Source organism: Lingula anatina, chromosome 4 (genome assembly GCF_051362555.1).
Source record: "Lingula anatina isolate TDL-2025a chromosome 4, LinAna3.0, whole genome shotgun sequence".
NCBI classification, from domain to species: Eukaryota; Metazoa; Brachiopoda; class Lingulata; order Lingulida; family Lingulidae; genus Lingula; species Lingula anatina.
The window spans coordinates 27,151,249-27,179,115 of NC_141770.1; the positions used below are offsets into that span (position 1 = coordinate 27,151,249).

The 27,867-nt window shown below is 38.0% G+C and overlaps 1 protein-coding gene across 3 annotated transcripts; it reads left to right on the forward strand.

Moving 5' to 3' along the window:
- Positions 1 to 68: 68 nt before the first annotated feature.
- Positions 69 to 26,851, forward strand: LOC106159619 (uncharacterized). 3 transcript variants are annotated; one of them, XM_013535934.3, is made up of 20 exons: positions 5,124 to 5,847; positions 11,165 to 11,662; positions 12,585 to 12,841; positions 16,841 to 16,991; positions 17,298 to 17,462; positions 17,829 to 17,938; positions 18,644 to 18,766; positions 19,099 to 19,190; positions 19,425 to 19,578; positions 19,915 to 20,132; positions 20,539 to 20,714; positions 20,977 to 21,060; positions 21,432 to 21,601; positions 21,928 to 22,043; positions 22,519 to 22,717; positions 23,051 to 23,143; positions 23,982 to 24,204; positions 24,694 to 24,832; positions 25,062 to 25,141; positions 25,484 to 26,851. In XM_013535934.3, exons 2-20 carry the CDS (start codon positions 11,341 to 11,343, stop codon positions 25,624 to 25,626), a joined length of 3,015 nt encoding a protein of 1,004 aa, XP_013391388.1. In that variant the 5' UTR covers positions 5,124 to 5,847; positions 11,165 to 11,340; the 3' UTR covers positions 25,627 to 26,851. The 3 variants fall into 3 exon arrangements, with proteins under 3 accessions (XP_013391389.2, XP_013391390.2, XP_013391388.1); XM_013535935.3 differs by lacking the exons at positions 5,124 to 5,847; positions 11,165 to 11,662 and adding an exon at positions 69 to 408; XM_013535936.3 differs by lacking the exons at positions 5,124 to 5,847; positions 11,165 to 11,662 and adding an exon at positions 69 to 408 and having other exon boundaries at positions 12,774 to 12,841.
- Positions 26,852 to 27,867: the final 1,016 nt, after the last annotated feature.

Below are 27,867 nucleotides of genomic sequence, written 5' to 3' on the forward strand. Positions count from 1 at the left end.
TATTATTATTTATTGTTGTAATTATTTTTTTATTTTTTATTATTAGTCTACATTCACTATATTCAGATATGGTCTCTAATTTCCTTTCCTTCTTATATCTCTTGCCTCTTCCTCCTCGCCTCTCTCTCTCTCTCTCTTCTGCCACACCCTTCTCATTTATCTCTCTCTTTTGCATTCAAGCTATTCTAATTAAGGTAGCTCACCAAAGAAAATTTACGTTACGAAAAACAACCAAGGAATCACAACAGCCCCTTATGCATAAGTCGTCATCATTAATTACCTTTATTCTCGGTAACTGTTCACGTGCCCGCTCACCTTCACTTCTCACAACTACACTTACTTACTCGATGGAAGGTTTACAGAACTACAGGAAAAGGCGAAAGCGCCTCAAATTTGCCGAAAGAGACGGTAAGATAGCAATCGATTTAGTATATATATAAATATCGCGCTTTGCCTCAGCATGAATTCGTCTCATCTTTGCCTGTGCAATTTGTTTTAACCCAAACAACTTTGGTAGCTGGACTCCAGGCACCGCGGGATGGCGGCCTTCAGTGGTGTACTGCCTAGAGTTTACAAGAGGTACGACAGGGGTATTTCAGTGTTTCATCTTCGTCGAGGATATAGTTTTTATTGGGATATTTCTATCATTCCATATACTAATAAAATAATAAGATCTAAATACTGATATCATAACTATCTGCATGTAAATAACAAAATGAGCTAATACCTGTACATGCATTAGCAACCATCTGATTAACATAAAAAGATAATGGTAAGTTATAATCATGTATCAATATCCTCATACCGCCGAGGGTGATTCAAACAAACCAATATCCATTATGTTGGTTTGGGGCTATAATGAACAAATACACCAATTTTCATCAAAATCTGAGAGGGTCATGTGCCACCCTATTCTGAACCTTACAGAGACTGCTAAACGATGTGCGGAAACAAATACTACACACCAGTCAGCATAAAAACAATCCAAGCAATAAATGACCCAGAAAACAAGTGCCATTTATCCAAAAAAATATCCATTTCATGAGATAAATAACCTTAATTCAATTTATTTACATCTGAATGAGTTCGTAGTTTAGCAGTCACCGCTACTGCGCATGCGCAGATGGTCTTTTTCGCGTAGTTTTAGCGTTGATTGTTTTTAATGTAATTTAACCATTTTGTGTTTTGAAAAAAATTTTATTTCTTTTTTTGGTACCTGAATATATGCTGTAAACATCTTGTATAGCCATCTTACATAACTACGTCGGCCATACGAGTTATTTGTCAGTGAATATGGGGTTACCTGAACATTTTATATAGAAAAGCATATGGGAGAAAAATTTCAGGCTTAAATATAAAACGCTCTAAAAAATAAATTATTTTAAATATGCAACTTTTCGGGCTCAATTTATTAGTTTTTAGCATAGTTCTTCACAATAATTTAAAAGAAAACAAAATCTGGGAGGGTCATGTTCCAATGCCCCTATGTTATTTTTCTGATTCTTACAGAGACTGGTACTTAACAGTTTAATATACCGGTACTGATGTGGTAAAAGTTCATCACACAGATTTATTTTTATCACTCATACGGGGAGATACCTCCGTACTAAAAATCCACTGAGGTATCATATCTAGTAAATACATCTCAAGCAAAAACTTTTTAAAGCATATTATGAAATGCTATTTTCAATGTCAACCCACTTACAGACCTGGTATTTAATATGGAATATTTTATTTTCAAAGGTGTGTGCAGGTAAAAATGTGCTATTTATTTCCAAAACATGTATCTCATGTGAATTATGAGGATAGATAAATGTAAAGTCAGGTGTGTCAGTAACAATTAACTGGCTGCCTTGTCTGAAGCGTTGCTGCATTACGTAATGTGTGGTGATTTCCTGGGGTAGTGCTCTTTTGGCTGGTCTTTGTATGATTGCGGCAGGGCATGGTTCAGTCAAAAAAAGTTTCAATATTTGGCAAAGAATGCACAGATGATTTTGAAATTTTGCGTATAAGTAGCGGACGTTACTCTGAGTAAACTGGGCGCGGCAGAGTATTACAATGTACATCATTGTTGATATGCACCAGAAAGACATTGCCAAACAGATTATTGTGTCGCAAGGAACGCTCCACACAGTTTTACAGAGGTATGCCCAGCCTGGTGTATCTTCACACAGGCCACGCCCAAGTCACTCAGACCTTTCCACGGGAAAACAGGATCCATTGTTTTTAAGGTTTTTCTGCTACAAACAGATAAAGACAAGTGCTTCCCTCCAGAATGAAGGGCAAATTGTCACCAAAAAGTCTTTTCCAAGCCAGACTGGTTTAAGCAGGTTACTATACCAGGGGACCGCTGAGGGACCCTCCGTGAACACCGCAATATCATCGACCAGCTACTGCGGCCATCAAAATCGCTGGATTCGAAGACTATAGACAATCTTTGGGTAGCCACTATTGCCTAATCTACGGCCTAACGGACCTACGTGTACAACACATATGAACCAAAGTGGACAAGGTCCGATCGTTGCCTGGAATATTATCCCTGTTTAAACTCCAGAGAACCTGTCATAAATAATGCCTTGCCGCCAGTAGCCCCAGTAGCAGAAAGATGAGACCAGACGCACCAATGGTCGTTGCTGTGACTGGAATCTGATATAAAACCTTGTTTTCATTCATAACTTGAAAAAAGTAGAAAAAATCAAAGTAAACTGATTTGCAAAAAATATTCAAATTAAATGTCAAGTGTGTATTAACGTGAAGAAAAGATAAAGGAAAGTTATATCTACAGTTATGTATACAGTATAATATAATATAATGATTTAATAAAGTGAATCACACAGGCTTATGCTGTTTTCATTGCAATGAACATATATAAGATATAAGGCCTACTGTGATACTACTGATTTTCCAATGAGGCAACATACTAGTATCTAAGAATGTGTGAGTCAAGTACCTGCGGTGTTTTAACACGTATTGAGTTTACTTCAAACAACGATACGATCCAAACAATGCATTTCACAATTGTAACGATTTTAAGCTTTATGAAGTTTTGTTCTTTTGTGATCATTCATCAAAATACCAATGACTTCATTTGCGCAATTTTACAAGACGTATAAAGCTAAAGACGGTAGCGCTGAAATCAATGCCGACTCACAAAAAGCACTTAAAGAGCCGTGCCGCCAATCCAGCACTTGTCCCGCCACAGACACACTCGACGTGCGGTGCTATAAAACCTCTGGTATAACAGATATTTCCATCAATCGCACCAAAGTGGATATCAGCTAGAACTATTCACTATACTGTAGACTGCGGAGGAGGAGGAGGAGGAGGAGGGGGCACAAATATTCCTTTTTTTCTGTCTATTAGAAGTATATTACCGTTCTTTCAGAGTCTACAGCAGTCAAGTATCCTATACAAACTACTGGCATGCTGCAACCCAGGCATTTTCTCTCAGGTTATTGCCCTGTGTATCGTGTATGTGTGCGTGTGCATGATGGCTAACGTGATAACATCAGATATACACAAAAGCACAATAATTATGTACATATGTGTGTAAAAATATCCAAGAACAAATGAAAAACGTCCTTCATTTACAAGTATATTGTATATAAATAAAGCTGTATGGGTTATTATTGGAGTTGAAAAAAGGCCTTAGTGATATCACAAACTGGGCAGATTTCCCGGAAGACGTGTTCCCACATTGCACGTGCAGCCATGTCCCCACACGACCCGGTCTCAGACCATACATAATGCACGAGCTGAAATGGAAGTTCACCCCTCAGTGCCACGAGTTTCCAGGTCCGCGGTGGGTTCAGTAACAAGGTATTGATTGCAGTGTGAGATGCTTTCTCTATTGAATTAAGACTTTTGATGAGTTCCCTCGCCTGCTGCCCCTCTGCTACTGGCGGCACGTGGGAGGTTTGCCAAAATGTTGAGAGGCAGGAATCGACCTGACGCTGCCTCAGAATTTACCACCTGAGAGAGGGAGAGAGAGAGAGGAAGAGATGTTCTTTGTAGAAAAATTCAAATATAGGCATACAATGCACGTTGGGCTTTAGTATTGCAAACAATCTCTCTTTATCAGCAAGTACATCCTCTAAACAACCGTTATAGAAATTATGAAGTCGAGGTCCCAGGTACCCCGCCTCTGCGGGTCACGTGTTCCCACTGTGGGTGTGGTTCTCTATAGGTAACCCCACCTCTGGAGGTCACGTGTTAGTATTGAGGGCGTGGTTCCCCAGGTAACCCCACCACTGATGATCACGTGTTGGTATTGTGGGCGTGGTTCTCTAGGTAACCCCACCTCTGGAGGTCACGTGTTAGTATTTGGAGCGTGGCAAACCCTTTCTTGGCAGCAATATTTGTCTGTGCTTCATTTTCTCTGTCTGTCTACTCTTCCTTCACAATTAAATAGAAAGAAAGAAAGAATGAAAAAGTACCAGGAGAGTTATACTTCCCGTATCAAATTTCACCTTGAACTCCTAAAAATGGCATCTTAATTTTCTATCGTGACGGGCAATATCAGACATCGTTTCAATCATTCCAGCAACATTTCCAGAAAAAGTGATTGTGAATACCTCTGTGTGCATCTTTCCGAGCGTCTGTAAGGTCTTGCAATCCGCACACAGAGGTGTTCCTTTATCACATTTAGCCGCCTCAAGATACAGCTAAGTGCTCGCTAGTGTATGCATGCGGTGTATAGCAGAACAAGAACCTGGCTTTGATCAATAGATACACTAAACGAAATCCACGGCTGCTGATTTATTATCTGTTTCTTTTTTGTTTTCTTTTTTATCTTTGTGAGGAAAGATTATAACCAAAAACATATATATCACAAACTATCTATTTGATTTATTCTAAATCGGTATACTCCGAAATTTTATTGCATCATTGATTGATGGCGCAATCATTTATAAGGGAGCTATTTATATGGTGTAGAGCGTTGACCTGTTCAAACAGATACACAAAATACCTGTTGTTTTATTTTAAACTCTTCCACCAAAATGTCAGGACACGAAGGTCGCTTTTAACAGCCGTAATTGCCGGTCTGAGAGGCTCGGGTTCCGAACACAACGCGAAGGAACAGTTGCCGGTGTCTGTTATACCTTGTAAGCTACAGTAACGATAGTATAGGTAGCGTACACATAAACTGCGATTAGACGAGAGAGAATCGCGGTAAATCCAAGCGGCTGCGTGGTGATGGGTTTTGCAATTATGATCGATACTGTAGAGTTTGGTGAAAAGAGGACTCCTGCTATTTGTTACGGCACATTGAAAGATACGTCCGTATGTTGAGTGCGTGCAGATGTGCGAGGTAAATGAAACCCTCGGGGTATTTCACGCAGGCAGTTGCAAATATCGCAAAGAAGATGTTACGACAACTGACGAACAACAAGAACGGCGTGATGTTACGTGCACCAGACGTTTTGGCAAACGGTGCAATATTCATTGTTTGATCAATTAGGATAGTTCAGTGTATTTTACCTCCTAAGGACGGAAAACGTTTACTATAAAGGTGCAAGCATATTGAAAGTCGGTAAAAATGTCAGCGAAGTTACCACTGATGAAGATCGTGTGGGAGTACTCTAGACTATTTGCTGTGTGAGCACATGGATAATTAATTTGAATTTTTTTATGCGTAAATAAAATTGATTGCACAACAATATTTGTGCAGTTAATCACATTTTTCATTGAGGAGGAAGAGCGATACATTTTCACTGGGATGTACGAGTATATCTGAGAAAGAGAAACACGATCAGCAAAGAAGGACAATATTATATTTATTAACAAGTGAACACTTTTTGTGCCTAAGAAACTCTTGCTACCAGAGATGACAAGACGCCACGCAAGGTAAGACATTTTCATCGTCATTCAATGTACAATGCACTTTTTAAAATGATAATGCATTTAGTGACAATTCTCTTATCATAAATTTAATTGACATTGCCAGATTTTATTGATTGACCATTGTCTTGGGCAATCAGCCGTATCAGTTAGCCTTACGGACAGCGGTCATCTTTCAATGCCAACATTGGAAGTGAGAGTTCAGCCAACGGCCAGTGAGAAATGGACAAGACAGGGAGTGTGAGATGAAAGATAAAGAATAATAGAGAATGTGTGGGATAAAGGGTGTGTTACAGTGAGTGACTATGGAATAATAATAATAATAATAATAATAATAAACGCGGCATTATGTGTGGCAACAGCACAGGGGATATTTTTCATCATTTAAATCTAAATATATCACATCTAAAGTTAAATGTTACATACAGGTAGATGAAAATTATTGTCAAGGGGTGGCGTTGGGGTAGAGGAGTAACCTAGAATAAAGGGGGTTGGGGTGGCGGGGTGACCAAGGATAAAGGAAATTACTTGTCGCTCAGAAAATACAAAACAGCAACCGAAGACAATTTTAGAAAAAAAAATATGCAAGGTACAAGGATGAAAATTTGCTTGATTTTGTCTCCGTTTACTAGTTATTTTGTTAGGTAAACTGTTTTGGGAAGGAGAAGGGGGACTTTTAACATGGGGTGGGGGGGGGGGTGCTCGTTGTGTCCCTTTGACCCGCCATTGTTATATGAACACTACAGGATGATTGAATAATGCAAAACTATCACTTCGTTGGTTTTCAGTGTACTTGTCACCTACTGCTTACAGCTAAACTGTTCGTGCTCTGTACCGTCGGGACAGCAAATTTATTTACAAGTTCTATCTAATTGACCGTGATGACGTCCTTGCGTGGAATTAAAATGGCTGTAGGCGCTTGAAATTTCTGTTTCCGCTGTCCATACCGTGCTGCATACAAACGGGGGTTTAATCTCAATTTACACTTGCAGTAACTATATAACCCATTCGTCTAACTTGTCAACAATACCAAACCAACACTGCAGGGACAAGTTAAGGCAACACTGGAAAGCCACACCTGCAACGACCAGACAAATACATATCAGTTACAAAAGAGCACCACATCAGCTATTACAAAACAACAACACTCATACGACTTCTACTACTGCCATTACTTATAAAAATAAAATAATAAAATAACAATAAATTAGCAGCCAAATTTCGGTATAGAAAACAACCCTCCGAAGTTTCTACTTCATAAATTCTTCACCAAATCGTGTAAAGCCGTCCTAAAACAAAGCCACTTAAACATCAAAACATCAACATTATTGACTGATTAGAAAAGTGAAATGAAGGCACCTCCAATTACTTCATCAATGTTCAGTGCTACCCGTACTGTTCACACGGAGATGACTTACAATACTCCACACTATAGCCGGATAGACGGCATGGAAAGCAACCAGTTTTAAAGGAAATTACCAACATAGTCTAACAGCTCTAGTGAATCTTTTAATTGATGCTTAATACATTTCCCGAAAAGAAGCTTCTTTTTTGACTCTGCAAATTCACCTGAAGCATCCTTAGGTATCCCTTTCAATCTGATACTATTATCAGGTTACTGATATGAACGACCCCCCCCCCCCACAACCCTCACCCCTTGGGGCCTGTCTGAATCTGCTGCTGCTTGATCAGGTCAAGTAAGGACAAATATAAGAAACTGAATTACAAGACAAAAACGAGAGTGCAAAAAAGAAAGACAGTTGAAGAGATAAGTTTAGAAAGGATAAATTATTCATATTTGACAGATCCGCCATTTTATCATCCCCCATGACGGCATTAGGTAATATTGTACCTGTATTAATAACAGCGTGTTGCGCAAACTGTCTATTAGATGAACATAAAACACAGCTATTCTGCCATTTGGCTGGGTAATTATCATTAACTTTACAAATAACCAACAGAAAGTGCTTCGTTATTGCTCATATAGTGTGGAGAGATGTGTTGGTTTAATGTATATTGATGAGAAGAGTTCATTAGCCGAGAAATCCCCAAAGTTTTATTTTTTACTGGTAGTTTCACGTACACTTGCCAAGAACGATGTAAACAAATGTTTCTGGGTTTTGAAGAAAATGGGCTTCCATGATCGTTTAATATTTTTGTTCATGCATATTATATTATATTATATTATATTCCTTTGGTCGATCCATGGGTTTAAACATAAGTTTATCTCCTTAAATTTTTATTCCTTCTTGGAAAGACTACGTGCAGGACTGAACCTGATAGTTTGATCAAGGGAAGCTAGGGCGCTTTGGTAGATCTAAAGTTTGTCAAGCAGGAAATATGTTCGAACCCCTAAACAGATCTGTTTAAGAAAGCACATCTTCAATAAAAGTCAAATTTAGACAGGTAAGATGAATATGGAAGGAAATGTCCAGCCACGAATAAAGTAAAAAAGGAAAGAAATACATGGATAATTAACTGCGCGTGATTATTTTTCCAGTGTAATTTGTGCGTTTGACTCTGAAATTGTTAAAATAGTGGTACTCAAATGTGCAGTATTCTAACAGATAATATATTTTGGTGAATATATCATACTCAATGAACTTGAGTGTCTCAATTGTTTCCTTTAATCATATACTCTAATCGATTAATTGGTCAATTACTCCCACGACACAAAGAAAGGAAATAGAATAGGTTGTTTTGTGTAATTCACTCGATGAATCAAGTATAAGTTTGATTGATTTAATGCTGGGCACTCATTGACATAAAAAATGAAAGCCCTCTCTTCACATAAGTTAGGATACGTCCCTGTGGAGGCAAATGGACAATGTGCCTCAGTTCGATGAACACCTCAAATTCATCACTACTGTATTTATCATAAATATTTAATTTTTACCGGATATTTTCATTTACACAGCATCTTATTTATGCCATTTTTCATTTGTTTGTCCCTGTAGCCTACAACAGTCCACACGTGGTGGCTTCAGGGCCGTAGCCTCCCGGGGGGGGGGGGGGGGGGCAGCTGCCCCCCCCCCCCCCCCTGGGGTTTGAGGTGCAAATATGGCAAAATGGCAATATGAACCCACAATTTTTGGCTTCTGATTGAGCAATAAATAACAGTTAAAATGCACCAGAATGCAGTATTATACATACAGTTTTTAAAAAATTTCCACACCCACACCCCCCCTTCGGGTGCTTCGCCCCCTCGTGTCCGCTTACTGCCCCCCCTGGCATTTTGCTCAGGCTACGGCCCTGGGCTTTATTTCTAAATCTAATACAATGGAACTCTAAGAACACTCCTCGCAATGAACTCGCCCTATACTACAGGTACATGTACATGTGAAATTAGACATGTTAGATAACTCAGACAGATCGAGCCAAGTAAACTGTAACCTATATCAGCATCCACGTAATAGCCGAAAAGTGGGCGAAATTATCGCACTTTTCAAAGAAAGCACCTGGCAGAGTTAACACGACGTGTCCTCCGCCACGTGGGACCTGCAGTGCACTATGTAATAGATAGACCCCGAATCAGCGAGGGTTATGTGGCATACACGAGTGCGTAGCACGAGTGGATGTCACATAACTCCCGCTGACGAGGGGTCTGTCTTATTAAGACCACGGTCCATGAACGGGTTATAACACATTCATGCGAGATGTGCGGTTATGCGAGTTACACCACGTCTGAGTCTTTTGTTCTTCACTTCCACCGTGGTCTAATTCATGTTCAGTATTATACCTGCAGGGGTTCTTACTTCAGGCTGATTGGACGTGTTCTATTGTTCTGCAGATGTTCCAAGCAGTTTTTCTCCACAAATACCTGGCAGTGTAACAGGTGGGAGGCGTGCAGCTTCCTCAGCTTTAAGCTAAAGATATTACACGGAATGCTATCTTCTGAAGGCCTGATATAAAACTCAATGTCGCTTGGGAATCCTGCTGGTCTGACTAAATAATAATAATAATAATAATAATAATAATAATGATAATAATAATAATAATAATAATTTATTGAGCACAAAGAAATTGTTTAAATTCACAGGTTCTCTAACTAATACATCTATAAAATAATTTACGTAACAAACTATGCTCATCCACGCAGGGATAAACGCTTTTTAAATGCACTGTTTACTAATTTACATATGGCACTCACAGAGACTGCGCAGAGACTGGATTAAGTAAAATAGATACGTAGTATATTGTCTGTTGGACCCTGCAAATTCACCACTGGTATGCAGGCGAACAGTATTTCCCGTTCGGCTCTGTGTTCACTGTGCTGCATTCTGCAGAAAAACAAGTGTGCTTCATCTTCTATTGGGTCGCAGTGGGGGCATTTCCTTTTGTCTATTGGCGTCTTTGGTTTTGTATATCGCCCTCTTTCAATTTCTAATTCATGATCACTGGTCCTCATTTTTGCTAAGACTTTTTTTTAGCTAAAGGAACATTGAGTTTTACATAAGGTTCAGCCTCATAAGTATATTTAATTTTTCCATATGTTCCGAGTTTATTGTTTTCTCCTTTCTGCAATTCTTCCAAAAATTTTGACTTTTTTACTATTTCTATTGATATGGGGTTAAATAATCCCATTTAATTTTTGTAAGCAATGTCTCATCAGGCATTAGTCTGGACACAAAAGGAAAACGTAAAACTCCAGTTACATTTTGAGATGAATTTTATTAAACTGAAACATTTACATGATACCCACCTTTGATGACGCTGTAATGATGAAAGGTCCAATATGGTTGGCAAAAACACACGAATTGCCTTCACAGACAGATATGTCTGCATGCACTCTGTTCAATAAGTGCCCATGATTTACATGTAGTCGCAAGCTCTTCCAAATCTAATTAAGCCTGTATATGAGTGAGTAGAAACCGTGTGTGTGGAGAGAGAGAGAGAGAGAGAAAGAAAGTAGCACACACACAGAAAAACAGCCTCTGGTCGTTATCCCCCCCCCCCCCCCCCCCGTGCCTCCTAGACAGGCAGTATCACCTCACTCCTGGTTAGAGCTATCTCTACCTGAACACCCGGTATACCGATGCACGTACCTACATGTACTTGGTATAACAGAGCACCGTGTGTTTCAGGCTCTACATTTATCTCTTATGTACTTCTCTGTTCATGTTCCAAGTTTAACTTTCCTTTATTTTTTTTTTTTCACTTTGAGTCTCTTAGTAACACACACCTAGCAAGGTCACGGAGTGGGCCAAAGTTCTGTAGGATACAACTACAATTTTGTGTAGAAGGTGAAAAGTTTAATTGTATAACATGATCAGCAGATTACACAGATGAATTTCCATCAGAGCACATATTTGTTGTTTTACAGAATTGATGGCGCAGAATCTATGTTTCAAAGGAAATAAATATCGCAACGGTCTGGAATGTTACGCAAGCAACACACCGACGGTAAGCCGTCGACCACACATGGAACCAGATATATCAGTGAAAAAGACCGCACACATACCCTGCTTATGCAACTCGTTCAAAAATAAACTGTAAAGCATGAACGACAGCAGGTATCAGAAGATCGGGAAGCGGATTCTGGAGCATGGTCAAATGATCCCACTTCTTGATCCAGCCAAGAAGATGCAGGCAGGATCCCATAATAAATCGGCCCTAACGTTGCCTAATGACGTGCGCCACCTGCCTGGCAGTAAACCCATGTCTTCCCTGGAGGATATAACCATGGGTGAAGATCAGAGCTCAATTCATAACGACGGAAGTTCCCTGCACGGCCACCACGACGGACCTACCAGCCCCAGGGGCAGGGGAGAGTCAAGATGGCGCTACTACGTGTCCAAGAGGAGAACGACCAAAGTCAAAGGCAAGACGAAATACCCTGTGATGTCTCAGTAGATTTTTTTTTCTTTTTTGCTGTTATTTTGAAACAACGATTTTAAGGAAATAAGTATTTAAAAGTTGGGGAATTATTGAGGAGATGAGTAGTTTGACCTTGTATCAAACAGATATACCATGTAGTATCCAATGCACTGGTCGACATTTAGCTTGACCTTCGGAGATTTTGTTTGTTAACTTCCATTTATTGTTATTATGTTTTATCGAATCCTATGTAAACGAGGTTTTGTAGAAAGAAAGATTAAGTTTTTAGTTTGTCAAAAGCGAATGGTTATAGTGTTTACAGCCGTCTTTGCTATCAGTCACTCTTACTTTCTTCCATGAAATGAGATATTTAATTTAAAGTTGACTTTAGAAGCATTCACAGAAAAAAGTCTTTGTTAAATAAGAAAAGTCAAAATTTGAGTTCATTATATTTTTCTCTGTGTATATTTTTTGCGAGTTTCATTTCCTTTTTGAACCAGATTTATTTATTCATTTGATTTTATTATGGCATTTATAATGGATAAATATATGTACACAATAGTACCGGTACATGATTGTTTTATTTGCTTCAGTTTTACGAGTTCTATTTTGACGATGTTGGTTCTGATTTAATTGCCATTGCCAAGCTTTACATGTTATTGTCTGTCTACTGCAGCAAACCCTCTCGAATGTTACCCATTTCCAATTCCATTTAATGCTTTTAACTTTGAATATTTTAAACTACTATAAGTGAAAAATGGGCTTATATTGTGAACACGTGTTTATGAAAATTGTTTTTGTTACGAATGCTAAGGAAATGGAGTTAAAATATCGAAGAATTAAGACGATAAAACAACACTATGCCGGCATTCCAGCAGCGTTTACTGTTTATTTGTATAATTATAAATATTTTGTAAACAATTAAGGTGTCCACTTGATGGCCGACTTCAAGACCAGTGGCCTGGGGATCGACGAAATGTCCCCCACCTATCACACCGAGAGCCTTCTAAGGGGAGAGAAACAGATCACCGTGGATTGCAATCGAGCTCTTATACATTATTTTGCACAGCTTGGCTTGCTAAAGGACGTAGACAGTCTCGATTTGGATTTTGTAGATTCACTGCTGACTTCCGGTGCCGATGTCAAGTGCACAGACAAGAACGGCCAGACCGTGCTGCACGAGGTGAGTGGGGGTCAAGGTCATGTGCGGGGGTGTGCGGTAGAGGGAACAGGGCGTTCGGTTTTATTATGTTTTATTCGCTTATCTGTTTGTCAATTTATAGATTGACAGGTTTAGAAGAGAGAATGTCAATAAGGTTATTGAATTAAAGATAATTAAAAAAACAGATGATAAATACAACAAAGAAGCCTGGATATAATTATATATAAATTCGCCATGTCATGATTTTACAGTAGCCGCTTGCCGAATATGTGTATCAAAACGTCTGTCATGTATCATAAAATAATACTCAGATAATGAATTTTTTATTTCGTTATTCGTTTCGTCCTTACCCTCATTGGACATTACTAAAATAAATACGTATTTTGATTAAAAAAAAAAAGGAGAAAGACATTAAAATGGTAAAAGAACAATAAACTTTTGTTTTCGTGATTCTCGTGCTATCGCAGCTCTCACCTTAGGTTATTTCTGAACACAGGGTAGCAACAACAGGTGGCTTGTAACGGAGGAAAGTAACCTGAGCCATTAATGCCACTTTAACGCCGTCTGAGTGGCTTGCTTTAGGGACGATTTTGGAAGACGCGCAGATCAAATGTCTTTGTTTTCGTTTGTTTTGATTCGTGTTTTTTTTTTTTTCGACATGCGTATAGAGTCTGCTCTTCTTACATGAGAAATGATTTCTGTTTTCGACATATAGTGTAGACCATTCTTCTACTTTATACTTAGGGCGGAGAAATTGAGATATCCATAACTAAGCAGTACCATCTTTTATATTTGTAGAGCTTTCTGGTTCAAGATTTTCATATATAGGCAGACAGTAAGAAACCCTAATTTCAGGAACCGTGTGACATCATTTTTTAATTGAAAATCACTAGAATAACTAAAAAAAATACCTATAGTCTAATCTTATGCTTACCGGATACAAAATAATGTTGATATTTTATGAAATTGTGTAGAATGACAATGCAAAGGTTCCACTGTTCAACGTTTCTATCTTTGAATCAAAAGCATGTGCTTCAAATAACAAATTATAAATAAGTGTGTCTATTACGTTAAGAAGATATCAAATGTGTTTATTATATACACTATTATACTTTGGCTGAAATCAATATGCGAGGTCAAAATTGATAACATTTGCTGAGGTCTGGAATACAGTATAGAGAATGAAGTCAGGAGTAAAGAGCAGCTGGACATTGGAACGCCGGTAATTGTTGGTGTTAACTCGACCCTAGCGCCACATGCGGCTGTTTGGGATGTCTGCTCCCCAGGGAGGCCAGGTATTTTCAGGATGCACCGGGGTCATGAATGTACCAGAAATAGAGTATAAATCGGACTGCTATTGTTTATTGGGAAAAGGGTTATAAAACCAAGTTACCTTTAATCGAGTAAGTTGCAGTTCTGCGTGCCAGTCCACAGTAGCCTTTGCATATAAACGCTGAGTGGTACGGAAGCGTATCAGGTGTCAATTTCCAGTAACGGTGACAATTAAAAAGAGCATGGAGACGTTAACTGCATGGTCGTCTTAAGACACACAATGTACATAAGGAATTTACATACAGCAAACTATCAGGTCAATTGTACTGTGAAAATCAGCAATATTGCCTTTATCACCAAGGTGTACTACGTCAAAAATCGATCTGTAAATCTATTATAGGCTCTTAACAGAAAATACACGCTGTAGTTTCCTTCCATCATGTAATTCACTGGTTCAAATCTCCGTGACGGGAGACACTCGATAACATACAGTAGGAACTTTCCACGCAAAAACCGGCCAATAGATCGTAATTTGTCAGTTTGGTTTTGGTTCGTCTTGGCGATGAAAGGGAATGTTAATATTTTGAGATGTTCTAACATAGATTTTAGAAAACAAAACTAGAACCCCAGTACATGCAGTATGGTGTGCGGATACTATTAGACGCCAAGCCAATATTGAGACATGTCTTAAAAAAGTGTGTTTATAGTCTGATGATTATGGCTCTGAAGTGTATGTTGTTGGTAAAGAAGACCTGGGCCGCTTCCACAAAGAACATAGTACCGGGTACGTAAGACTGAAAGTTGGTCTTTACTTTTAGTGCAGAGATTTCCATGTGCTCTGATCAAGGAATTGTCTAATTAACATCTTTGCTTTGACTCATTATAGGTTAGGTTATGCATGTACTTGACACCAACGATGTACTGCGTCTATTTTATAAACAGAGAGAAATCTTTTAAATACTTCTTTTAGCGGAACTTTACGGTTTTGATGTTTATTGTTGTAGATTAGAATAATCTTACAGTTCAGCCCAGCTTACGGTCTTATAGTGTCTTGTAAGACTAGTCCATGACACCAAGGCCAAGGCCTGTAAACAAGTATTGCTGGCAGACTGTTCAGCACTCTGATGTTCTTAGCAGATATCTGAGTAGTTTTCCTGTAACTTCTTCGTCAAGCAGAACCTAGCATTTGTTGATTTTGATTAAGGAAAAGGTCAACAGTAGCGGTGCTCTACCCAAAAAATGAATAAAAAACAAATTAAGGAATTGATAAATTAATCAATGAAAGAACGGCAACAATAAATAAAAAACATATTGTTTATAAGAATAATTTCGTTTTTTCATCTATCATAATTTTTTGTGCAGAAATCCTGAGAAGAAATCTTGAGAAATAATCTTTCAAATAGATTTCAAAACAACCCATGTATGAGTACAGCATTGTAAATGAAATATGAATAAGAGTAGAGAAATTGAAATTACATCCTTGGGTATAAAACCATTTGGTAATGTATCTCACTTTACGCTCTTGGCAACTTGGCAAATTTCGATTATGTTTTTTTCTTAAGACTGCATGTAGATCCTTAGTGATACCTGAAGGTGAAAACCATAAACCAAAGCCAAAAGTCATTAACGCCATGTGTTTAACTTTGCTACTACGACTTATTTTAAACTACATGTATGTTGTCTGGGATTTTACCATACTTAACATATGGTCTTACATTGCACGCGCGAGTGTTCGCTAATTGCATTTGGTGTTAAGAGCAATGATCCCAAACTGAAGAGATCAACACATAATGATGCCTCAAAACTCAGTTAGAAAAGCTCTAAGGCCCCGAGGGTGGTTCAATACTAATAAAGACTTAAGAATAATTGGCTAATGTAACACACATGTAACATTAGCAGCGTATTGCAAAGCATTCAACACATTAAGCACGTTGAACTCTTCTGCTTGGTTATCTTACTATTGGACATTTTAACTATTTTAACCCCAGTATATTGCCACAACCTTTACCTTCACCTCCTAGAAGACAGCTAGTTGAGTAGTAAAGAGTCACTTGGGTTCAGCCAAATATCTGCATTATCTTATGGAAATTCATTTTCGAACAAATCAATTTTTGATATTAAAATCTTCAAAAAATTTAATACAAATATTAAACAAAAACAAAATTTTAAAACTTAGAACGCACATGTATTTGACATTTTAGAAAGAATTAAAAACAGAAAAAAAAAAATATATATATTTTTTAAATGTTTAAAAACAGGAAGAGAAATAATTTCAAGTCAATTCCGGATGTTGATTTAACCCTTATATGTAGAAACGGGAAGATGCATAAACACGCCAATCATTGATAGAATATGCCAAATACGTGAAAAGGAACAAGACGATAAGAATCATGTCTTACTTCAGTGCATTGCTTTTATAGAAGAAAAATGTTAATTTTATGACAGGCTGAGCATCCTAAAAACGAAGTTTATGAAATCTCTTTAAATAATTTAATAGGAAGACAGTTCGCCAAATTTTCAGTATAGCATACTAATTCAAATACACTTTTCTAGTACACTTTTATCTACCAGTGTGAATAGGGCATACATATTAAGTATACAAGCATGTGCATCATTCCCCATGGAGCGGGTGTTGCAAGCCGTAGGGGAAAATTCACGATCGAAAAAGCAGCAGTTCTAATCAGTCCGATCTGCACCGCGATGTACCTACAATCAGATAATTCGTTAAGTTTATGTTTTACTCTATAGGTGGCGCGGGTGTGGCACGTGGACGTGGCGCGGTTCATGGTAGAGAAGGGGGCGGACGTGAACCAGGCTGATATGTACGGCCGTACTCCACTCCATATAGCCGCCGCCGTGGACTATCCGGAGATGATAGACTTTCTTATAGGACAGGGAGGTACCAGGCTGGCATGTCATCACTTACTGTTATCATTGCTGTTATTGTTGTTTGATAATTTGCAAATTAAATCATTGAGGACGGAGACCTATTTATATACTATATGAGAAACATCTTGTTCAATAATTATTTATGCAAGCAGGTAAATTTATATTAACTCTTAGAGTGAAAAACTGAGGTGTAGGACAAGCTGTTTAAACCTATATTATTATTTTTCTTATTTCTGTATCTCTATTTTCATATGAAATAAGAGTAAAGTGAACTTTTATGGATGATGTGATCAACTTTTAATTTTTACGAATGTAGCGGCGCGTGAGGCTCGCACAGCGGTAGAGAACCAAACCCCGGTCCACTTTGCCGCAAAGAACGATGCCTGCCAGTCCCTGAAAACTCTAGTCAAGCATCACTGTGAGTACAAACTGGTACGGGACTACAAGGGGAGAACACCGGTCCACCTGGCTGCTGAATCCAGTAGGTTGCTTTTATTGGTTGAAGTATTTGAATTCATAGTTTTATCATTTATCATTTATTTATTTATTTTTGCTTACATTTTTATTTATACGCATATTCGTTATAATCTATTCAATAATAACGCTATCGTAGCAAATTTTCTTCTGTTCAGGCCATCTTTTTTATCATAGAATTGCACGCGTACAGTTTAAATCCCCTAAAAATGGGCACTATTCTTACACCTCAGCAGAACAGTAGCTCCCTGTATTAGCCTTATACTATATATTTTTTCACTTCATGATATCACTCAACGCCAGTGACTATCAAATCAGCGGGATTACGCATCCTGGGATTCTCATCGTTAAATCAATTTTTGACCTTTTTCAGATCGTGCCGACTCGGCTCGGCTGCTCCTCGATCTTGGAGCGCCAGCGTCCGTCAAAGACAACAGTGGCCAGACCGCCATTGTGTGGATGATAACACGGATGCCAGCCGTGGTAAATATATAGATATAGTGCCGGTTATGAATATAACGTGTTATTTACAACACACTGTCTGCGCCAGTGGTTTCTAGACTAAATGTTTAAATCTTAAAAGACCAACTGGCTGATCATAATATCATATCAGCCTATCAAACCATACTGCAGCAAAGTGAGATATGCTTCTTGTTTCGATAATAAATTCAAGTTCAGAATGCCTTAAGTGACTTTTTATGTTGTTTTTACCTATCTTTACCTCCGCCAAGGAGGTTATGTTTTCACCCCTGTTTGTTTGTTTGTTTGTTTGTTTGTTTGTCAGTCAGTCTGTCTGTCTGTCTGTCTGTCTGTCTGTCATCAACATAACTCAAAAAAAGTTATGGACCGATTTTGATGAAATTTTTAGGAACTGTCAGAAGTGGGCCAAGGAAAAGATGATTAGTTTTTTGTGGTGATCTGGATCAATAATCAATCAATAATCAATGATCAAAAAGCAAAAAAAACAAACTAAATCATAATAGAATGAAAATTTAGGGGTGAAACGGCATTGGGTGGAGACTTTGCTGCCTTGGCGGAGGTCTGCGCTCTCGGAGTGCTTTTCTAGTCGTATTATTGTATTGTACATGTGCAATGTAACTCAGGAATTATCTTTGAATACACTGCAGATGTTTTTCCTTTTCCTTTCTTCGTCTATGTATCTTAAGTGTGCCCTCTTTCTACCTGCAGGCCAAGATAGGTCTAGACCAGTTCTACTTAAAGAACGGCACCAGACGCAGACAGTACTTTTACCTGAACCACCTTGAGACGCAGAAGCCAGGAGAACCTCTGGACGGGAGACCCATGTCACCGGTAACCTGATGTGTGGCTTAAACAGACTCTTAATGTTAAACAATATTTGATTAGCACAGATATGTAGGCTACAGGCGTAGACAATAGAGAATTTAGGACGATGACCGAATATTGATCATCTATTTTCTACCAGTGGTGTAGGTAAAGGAGAAATAGAGGCCGCTCGTAATTCATCAATATATACTAGTACAAAGGCCGTTTGAAAACATCTGGTACCCTTATTGAAACTGCAATATTATGATATTCGTGAAATAAATAAAAATGGTACAGTTATTGCAATAAAAGAATGTGTTTGCTGCTATAAACACATGTCACTTTATCTCTCTCCACAGCTGCAGGCTATTGTGACAGCCAAACAGTTCGACCTCGTCATGCATCCGGTGGTTCAGCGGCTCATCTCCATACAGTGGCAGCAGTTTGGGAGGTATAAATAAACAAATAAATTTATTAAATCTTTATTTATTTATCTATTTTGTTATCATTATACAGCACGTGTAGTGAGCACAAGAGTAGGTTTCGAAACTCGTCTTTCTGACTTTCAGAGAACATCGAAAATACACTTTGGTACTTAAACAGTGTGATGATAGCCTTGGTTGTTAATATTATTTCAAGAAATAAAAATTAGTGATCTGTTACCCGGCCAATTATTCCTAAACAGGACAGGTGCCTGGTTAAACATGATGCTGAACCTTTTATTCATCTTGGTGTGGTCGGCCATTGCTGTGGTGAATGGTACGTACGTGGTGGAGGACCAGCAGAGAGAACATGTCGGCTATGAACTGCCACAGGATGTCTGGAGGGTGGTGCTGATAGTAAGTGGAACACAATATTCGCTTATCGGTAACATTGTTCTGTCGTAGTTTCAATTACAATTCAAATTACACGATTTTGGCCTTGCGACGTTGACTAAATAATTCATCTTCCAAATGAAACATTTTAGTAATTTTTTTTAATTTCATTTAATCTATTTTGATTTTTATTTCTTTGTCCAATATTTTAACCTGATCATATTTCAGAATGATGTTTTTTATTATATGTATTATGTGTACGATTTTGTTTATGTGTTTTTTCTATCTTATACCCTTTGAGGTAGGAATAAAATGAATAATAAATGCATAAATAAATAATCACCATTCCCTGGTTTCCAGGGTATTGGCGTTATTTTGTGGCTCATCCAGATACAAGAAGGGGTTCAGAACACCTACACCTCCATCAAGAAATTTCAGAGGTATAAAAAATGGCGGCTTGGAGACTTACAGAAGGACATCCAGTATTGCCATCCAAGATGGCCAGAAGAGGAAGAGTATCTGCAGGCGGAGAAGAAGGACTTGGATCGCAGGAAACCACATTATTTTGATGACTGGTGGTAAGTCGTTTGGTGGTGTCTACAGTGCAACGCGAGTCAAGAAATGTTTTTCTCTTTTAGACCAGAAGTATTTGTTTACTGTATCTAAGGTTAAATCAGTATACTTGTACCGGGTATAGTGGCCCACAATCTGATTGAGTACATGGTATTTTGAGAATTTTTTACGCAATGGAATCTCTTTTGTTTAAGAAGAGCAATGGTTTTATCCCAGTTAACCAAATGATATTCTGAATTTTACTTAAATAAAGTTGCTAATGTTTACAAAATAGTTGTTTTCAAATAGTACATAAAAAAAGAAAAGTTAAACGAAATTCAAAGACGGCGGATCAAAAGAAACATCTGGTATTGTTCCACTGTTCAACTTTTACTGTATTGGATGTATTTTTTTTTTCTTTTAACATGTCAGGAACGTATTTGACTGGGTGATCTACACGTTTCTGTTAGTTTCCCTATTTTCCCACGTGACGGCGCTGTTCATTCATGATCACGTGGTATCCAGGACGAATATCCGGATCAGCGTCATCAACGTTATCTTAATATGGCTGAGGCTATTAAAAAGTGCTCGGGCGTTTTCTTTGCTCGGTGAGTATTTCTTTTGCCAATTCGATATGTGACCAATAAAAGTTTTGAATGGTATCATGTTGACTTCTCTTAGAAAATCTTATTGTTCGAGGCCACTTCAAATGTTAAATTGTAGGAGATAATAGAGAACTCAATTATTTTACTACATTTATTGTACGCACAATGAAATTCTTTCTCTGATTATTAAAATTCAGGTAAAATTTTGATTTGTTTTTCATATCAGTATTTTCCTTGAGACAGGACTATCTTCTGCCTCTTTCAGGTCCGTTCATCGTCATGTTAGGTCACATGCTGGGAGACGTGGTACGGTTTCTGTTCCTGTACCTCGAGTTTTACATACCGTTTGGTAAGACATCCTAAGCCAAACTTACTTCTTAAAGTGTTCAACGTTCAATTTATTTTCATTTTTTATTTATTTTAGTTTATTATTTATATTTTATTTAGTAGAATGACAAATATTCAGGCGTGATATATCCGTTTTACATAACGTATCCCTTTCAAATAGAATGTCCGTTTTGATATAAATGTAGCATATCCGTTTTATTTATAAAATTTATATAATAATGTATAATAAAAATATAATAAAAATTAATTATCTCCTTGAAGAAAGCACATAATCCGGAAGCCCGGGCGTCTAATTCCAAGTTTTATTTAAACTTAATATCTGCGTTTTATAGCTTAATATATTTGTTTTGACCCATTCACTGTCCGTTCTAGCTATTGCCTACTGGCTGGTGTTCGGGGGAGAGAAGATCCAGGACGACTCGGAGGCGTTCCCCAACCCCTACCCCCACAATACCACCGTGTACATCAAGGGGTTTGAAGACCCTGCACGAATGATGTTCAGTCTCTTCAGGATGACGCTGGTGGAGAACTACGACTACGAGGTACGTTGCTGAACGACTTTCGTGTTTGCTGAGTTTCTTCATTGATGTATAATTTCTCATTTTCCGTTTATGAATGTATGATTATGTATACCCCCCACCCCCGGTAAATATACGCATATTACTATGAGGTAGCTCGATTATATTGTAAAATGGAAGGGACATACGCGCATTTTATCTCAACATACATAATTAAGTGATGTATACTGTTGAACTAAAATGGAGAGCTAACGTCGGTTTTTAGTAACCCGTAAAAAGCGTCTGGCTGAGAAGGATCCATCTTTATCTTTAACGTGCCTCATGGTGTTTCTGTTGTTCTCTATGTTTAGGGTATGAAGCGTGCAGATTACATCATGGCTGACGTGTTAGTGGGGGCGTGGTTAGCTATCTCCGCCATTTTGTGTCTGAACCTGTTCATTGCACTGCTGTCTGATACATTTCAAAGGTAAAGAATATGTTGATATAAAAATGGTAAATAAATGCCCTTTTAAGTTTATATTAAGCAAAACCAATTAACCATGTTTGAGCACATTTTACTTTCATATTCAACTTTATGTATTTTCCTTTGAGTTATTAATTATCTGTTTTTCTTTTGACGCAAAGACATTATATTGTATTGCACTATCCATCTATTAAGTTGCAAGACACATTGAATGTTATTAGTAGTAGTAGTAGTAGAAGTAGTAGTAGTAGTAGTAGTAGTAGTACTGTAGTAGTAGTAGAAGTAGTAGAAGTAGTAGTAGTAGTAGTAGAAGTAGTAGTAGTAGTAGTAGAAGTAGTAGTAGTAGAAGTAGTAGTAGTAGTAGTAGTAGTAGTAGTAGTAGGTACATGTAAGTCACTTAATTAGTCATGCTGAATATTAACCTGCTTCTATCCAAAGATTCAGTGTCATGTTTTTCTCGACGTTTTCGCTCATCCAGAGTGTATGACAACGCCCAGGCGAACGCCATGATGTTAAAGGCGGTGACCATTCTGAACGTGTGGACCCGGATGTCCAAGCAGCGTAAAGAGAACTTCCGGTCCTTCATCCACACCCAGTGTGCACCGGAGGAGATTCCTTATGACGAGTCGGCCACCTGTGATGACGACGACCTGAAAAAAGTGGCCTTCCAATTAAAGGTAGTTTCATAATTAGATGTCAATAGATATTCAATAGTACTAATAAACCAATTTTGATATCACGACTATAAGTCAGTTTTATACTTGGGTAATGGATAATAACGCCAGTGTTACATAATAGGAATTATATCCCTAGGATTAAATTACATCATTGTACAAAACGTGGGGTTGATCAGTTTTCAGGTTGGGATGTTTCTTTGTTTTTTGTTTCATTTATTTATTTATTTATTTATTTATTTATCTATTTATAATCAAACCATAGTGATGGCGCCATAAAACAACAGAAAACTAATTTAGGGGATTGGTAATTAAAATGAGGTATATGCGTTTCAGGATGAGCTGGAGGACATGAAGGAGTTTGTCCGGATTGAGCTGAACAAAGTGGCCTTCAGCACAGCGTCCGACAGTTCTAAACTAGAGATGAAGGTAAGATATGCTCGGTAAAATATTTATGTATAGGCAATATATGATACATGTAGGCCTAATCATGGTAATAATTCTAAACTAAAGATAAGGAAAAATATGTGCAATGAGATGTGGGCAAGCTTGGATTACGAATGTAAATCATAAGAGTATACAATTATAATACAAGGCCGAACCATGAGGGGGTCTAGCTCAAATGGTAGAGCGCTCGCTTAGCATGCGAAAGGTACTGGGATCGATGCCCAGGTCTTCCAGAGTGTTTTGTTTTCGTTATTCCGTCACAGTTTATGAAATCTTGTAATTTTTTTATAAGCAGTGTGGAACTGACTAACCATCCAGTTTCAAAATATAAGAATATTATACAAATTCCTCTGACATTTACCCTTTGATTTAAGGAACGTTACTGGCTTATCTACCAGGGATCAAAGTTTATGTTTTTATTCATTCAATTGTGTTGAAACCAAAGTAGAGAAAACAATTGACTCAGTTACTGGATACAAAAGGAGTTTTATTTTAAGTTGCTAATGTTTACAAAATAGTTGTTTTCAAAGAGTACACGAAAAAAGAACGTTCTAATATGGCTGATCAAAAGAAGCATCTTTCATTGTTCCACTCCTACGGTTCGACCTGCTCACAATGCCATCCTCAGGGGAACTGACCTGCCATCGGGGTCACGTGGTGACAATTGTCGCAACCATATTTTATTTCGTTTTTATTTTCTTATTGTATTTACTAGATTATTTTTGCTTCGTATTTAATATTCAATATACCACAATCAATGCGCTGTTTGATTATTGGCGTTTCCTGTGAAGCATGTTTTAGACGTCTCACTTTATTTTAGGACAAAATAGAGGTTTTGCTAGCCGATGTGAAGTACTCCATCCTGAATGCATTCTTGGAGAAGAAAACGGACTGTCTAACCGAAGAAAAGTTTGAGACTGCACTGGCACCTATCAGAGATGAAATAAAAACCTTCACCAACAATCAGGAGACATTAATGACTGAAATGGCGGCGCTCAAAGCCATGATTCAGCAATTAGAAGTTAAACAGGCACCGCCGCCAGGTGAAATGATTTAAAAAGCTTCCATCGCTCTAAAGTAGAATCAATATGATTCAATTTATATTTATTAACTTTTTTGCTGTCAAACTGATTTGAGAATTGTTCTTCTGACAACTGAAAAAGATCAAATTTACAAACATACGCATTCTCTTGAGTGTATCTTGCAGTATGTACATGTATATATGTGTGTATGTATATGTATTTGTGTGTGTGGAGATGTGTTTGTGCGGGCGTACATGCATTCGTCTACTTATATCGTTTATTTGTGCGTAGAGTTTGTGTGTGTGTGTGCCAGTGTGCGTATTAATATATTGTTTGGCCCTCTCTTACGTCTTGGTATGGCTGTATTGGATATATCTCTTCTGTTTAATGTCAACTTCTCACAAAGTATCAAGTTGATCCTTCATCGTAATCAGTTACCATGCGAGACCTTTTTAATTTTCATTACACAAATATGAAACTTACTTCATCATATTGTGCTGTGTATCCTAGGCCTTCCACCCCAGGGGTTTTATTCACTGCCCCACCCTCGCCACCGGACGTCGTCTTACTCGCGGTCCAGGAGGAGGGGGTCCCCGTCACCCGCAAGGTCAGAGAGGTCCCGCAAGAGCGACAGGCAGTCGGAGAAAAGGTAGGGCATTTTAGTGCACGTAAAAAAGAACCCCCATAAGCATCGATTGTAATCAATCTAATTCACTCCAATATGTTCAATGGAACTTATTTCTAGCTCCCTCGTTCAATCGTTACTTGTAACTTGTTTCAGCAAAGAGCAAGTGCAATGGTCGCATCTAGCATATGTGACTTATATATTCCCTTTACGTGAAGGAATATCTGTACATTGTATTGTTTTATCATTTAAGAAGGGAGAAGAAATCCAGTCGCCGTAGAAGCAGAGATGAAGACCGTGGCTCTTCACCCAGCGGGGATGATGTCGCCCAGGGTAGGAACATGTCTGTGATGTACCATGTGGTGTGAGATAAGCCGCCTTCTGATATCTTAGCTTTCGTCTACGTCAGTTTGTCCGATGACTACCCCCAAGAATAGCTCTTTATCGTTCAAAACTTTATTTTTAATCGCAGTTTGATTCTTTAGTATCCCAGGTACAACGAAGTTGTCATTTTTATGCCAACAAGGGAATCAATAAACACATGAGTTAATAATAATAATAATAATAATAATAATAATCCCTCAAGAGTGTCATTCCTTTGAGATTCACCAATGAGCCATAACAGAAAATCTCCCACAAACGTCTCTACATGTTGTTGTGTAATCTCTTTCCCAGGGCTGCAGTCGAGTTCTAGCACCAGTACATTGACGGAACCCAGTCCACCCACGCCCCGCAGACGACACTCATCTTCCAAATCAAGATCTAAATCAAAAACTCCAAGCCAAAAAGGATCATTGCCAAGGAAGTCAAAGCGGTGACGGAAACAAGCAAAAGAAGAAATAATGAATACGGAAAGCGGAAAAACGTGAAATAAAATGAAAAAAAGGAAAAACGTGGTGAACAGGAGAAGCTTGTCTTGTCACATTTGCGACCGCAAGCCATCTGGAGGTCACAAACAGACCTTGTAGTGGTGGACACTAGGGTTTGTGCAGTGCCATTTGATTTGACTTTGATTCGATCGAAAGTGAAATAAATGCCCAAAGGAGTATTATACGCTTTAAACCTTTAAGGAGCAAAGAAAGAGAAGATTTAAAAACTCGGAAACGGGTTTGGAGACCGTGATTTTTCCGGCAGTACTACGGTGATTAAAGACAACTTTGCCACAATGTATGTAAACAAACTATGTGCTTTCATGGTTTAAGGTTTTCTTATGGTCAGATACAATAGCACACCCGCTTACGGTTAGTTGTAAGAACAAATATGACTGTGGCTGAGATAAGGTTAAGGACCAAAATACCCCGATCATCCGTCATTTATATTATAAAAAACACGGATGTCCTTTATCGCCATATTACTTTGTAAGTATACACATGCAGATTGCATCAATAGTGATATGTGGCTCGTGAGAGGGTCTTTTCGTTTTCCCTGATAGTTTTAGTGTGAAAATTTGTAAATAAATTTCAGTAATTTTGAAAATTAATTAAATTAATGGACTTTATGCCACATTACTTTGGGCACCTTAACCATAAGCGAACATTTGAGTTCGGACGAAAATGCTTCTTTTTTTAAAAAATCAAGTATTTTATTAAGCTATTTGATTTGTTTTCTATAGTTTAGTGCAGTGTTAGTAGTGAATCACGTTTCTAATATCAGCAGACCACCAATTTACAGGCCAGCAATACGCGTGCGGTTATTGTGAACATTTAAACTTTAATAATAACATATTCACTATCTCTATTGATTGTTATTGCCTCAGGATAATGGCGTCGAAAGATTTATACATATTCAGTAGTCAATTTTTTGTTGTCTTAGGTTTTGATGTATTTTGTAATTGTTTCTATTCCCATTTGTGTCGTTCAACCTATGAGCATATGAAGCATGGGACATATAATGTTTATATTTGTATGATACTGTTCACACGTTACTACTAGTGACTCGCTGCTTTCTACTGCAGTGTGGATGGTACTTTATTTTTCCCTACATCATGAAAAATTCAAACATCATTTTGTCATTTTTCTGTTCAAATAAATAAATTGTATTTCATAGTTTGTTAAGTGTTTATGACACTATTCTCAATTTGACCATGCAAGGGACAGCAAACTGTCAGCGAGGTCAATGATAAACCCTGTGAACCAACTTTATGTATGACAAAAGTAGCTACAAACACAACCATTTTAGTCATGCAGTGGCTTCAAATAAATCAAACTGACTTAACTGTTATTACTTTGAATAAGACGTAACAATGAAAGAGAAACAACTGTTTCATCACGCGTTATGCATCTCAATAATACAGAAAGAAAAAGGGGGTTTCTAAAGAACGGGAGAACACTTTTCACGACTGCCAACATGTCAGCGCCAAGGCGATATTTGAATCCACAAAAAACAGAGGATAGACATAAAATTGAGGAAATTTCACATCTCGTCAGACGGTCAGAAGCGATGATATTCCCTCTTAACTAACAAAATTAAAATTTATTAGAATCATGTATTATGTGATCTGCCGACTCGAGATCGTTTCAAATTATGCGTACAGGTACCACAGTAAGTGCTCCAATCGACGTGTCATACCGCCTCCAAGTCGGATCACTTTTATTGTTTCTTATCCTACTGTTAGTCCAGCTTCAGGCCAACATTTAAATACACCAGCAGGAACCAAAAATATCGACCTCAACGCAATTAAAGTTTTTCAGAACAATAGAGACAGTGACATGAGGTTTTAATTTGTTTACTGCAGTCGTGTTTAATTACTTAACTAATGGAAGGTATCGACTGTATCACAGATTCTAGTTTGTTGGTCGATAAACTGAAAAGAACATCACATTTAACTAAGATTATTAATGGACCCTTAAAAGTTAGTAATTCCGTATGCTATCGACTGCTAGGTTATACTTCCGGTAATAACTATCGGAAGTCCTCGTGATACTTTATTATATATCAGGATACCATTAAATAGCAGACTGTCAATGTTTACTCTGGCTAAGAGTGACTGTAAGATGAGCCGCCGTGTGGAATGCAATCAGCGTTTGGTTGATAAGGAAGCATTGCCAATCTTCGACTTA

Excerpts from the sequence above, each read along its gene's own strand:
- LOC106159619 (XM_013535935.3), top strand. The coding sequence starts at position 69 with ATGGTCTCTAATTTCCTTTCCTTCTTATATCTCTTGCCTCTTCCTCCT. Across the intron at positions 18,767-19,098 it reads ACGGGAGACCCATGTCACCG|CTGCAGGCTATTGTGACAGC; the intron begins GTAACCTGATGT and ends CTCTCTCCACAG. Across the intron at positions 25,142-25,483 it reads CGGGGATGATGTCGCCCAGG|GGCTGCAGTCGAGTTCTAGC; the intron begins GTAGGAACATGT and ends TCTCTTTCCCAG.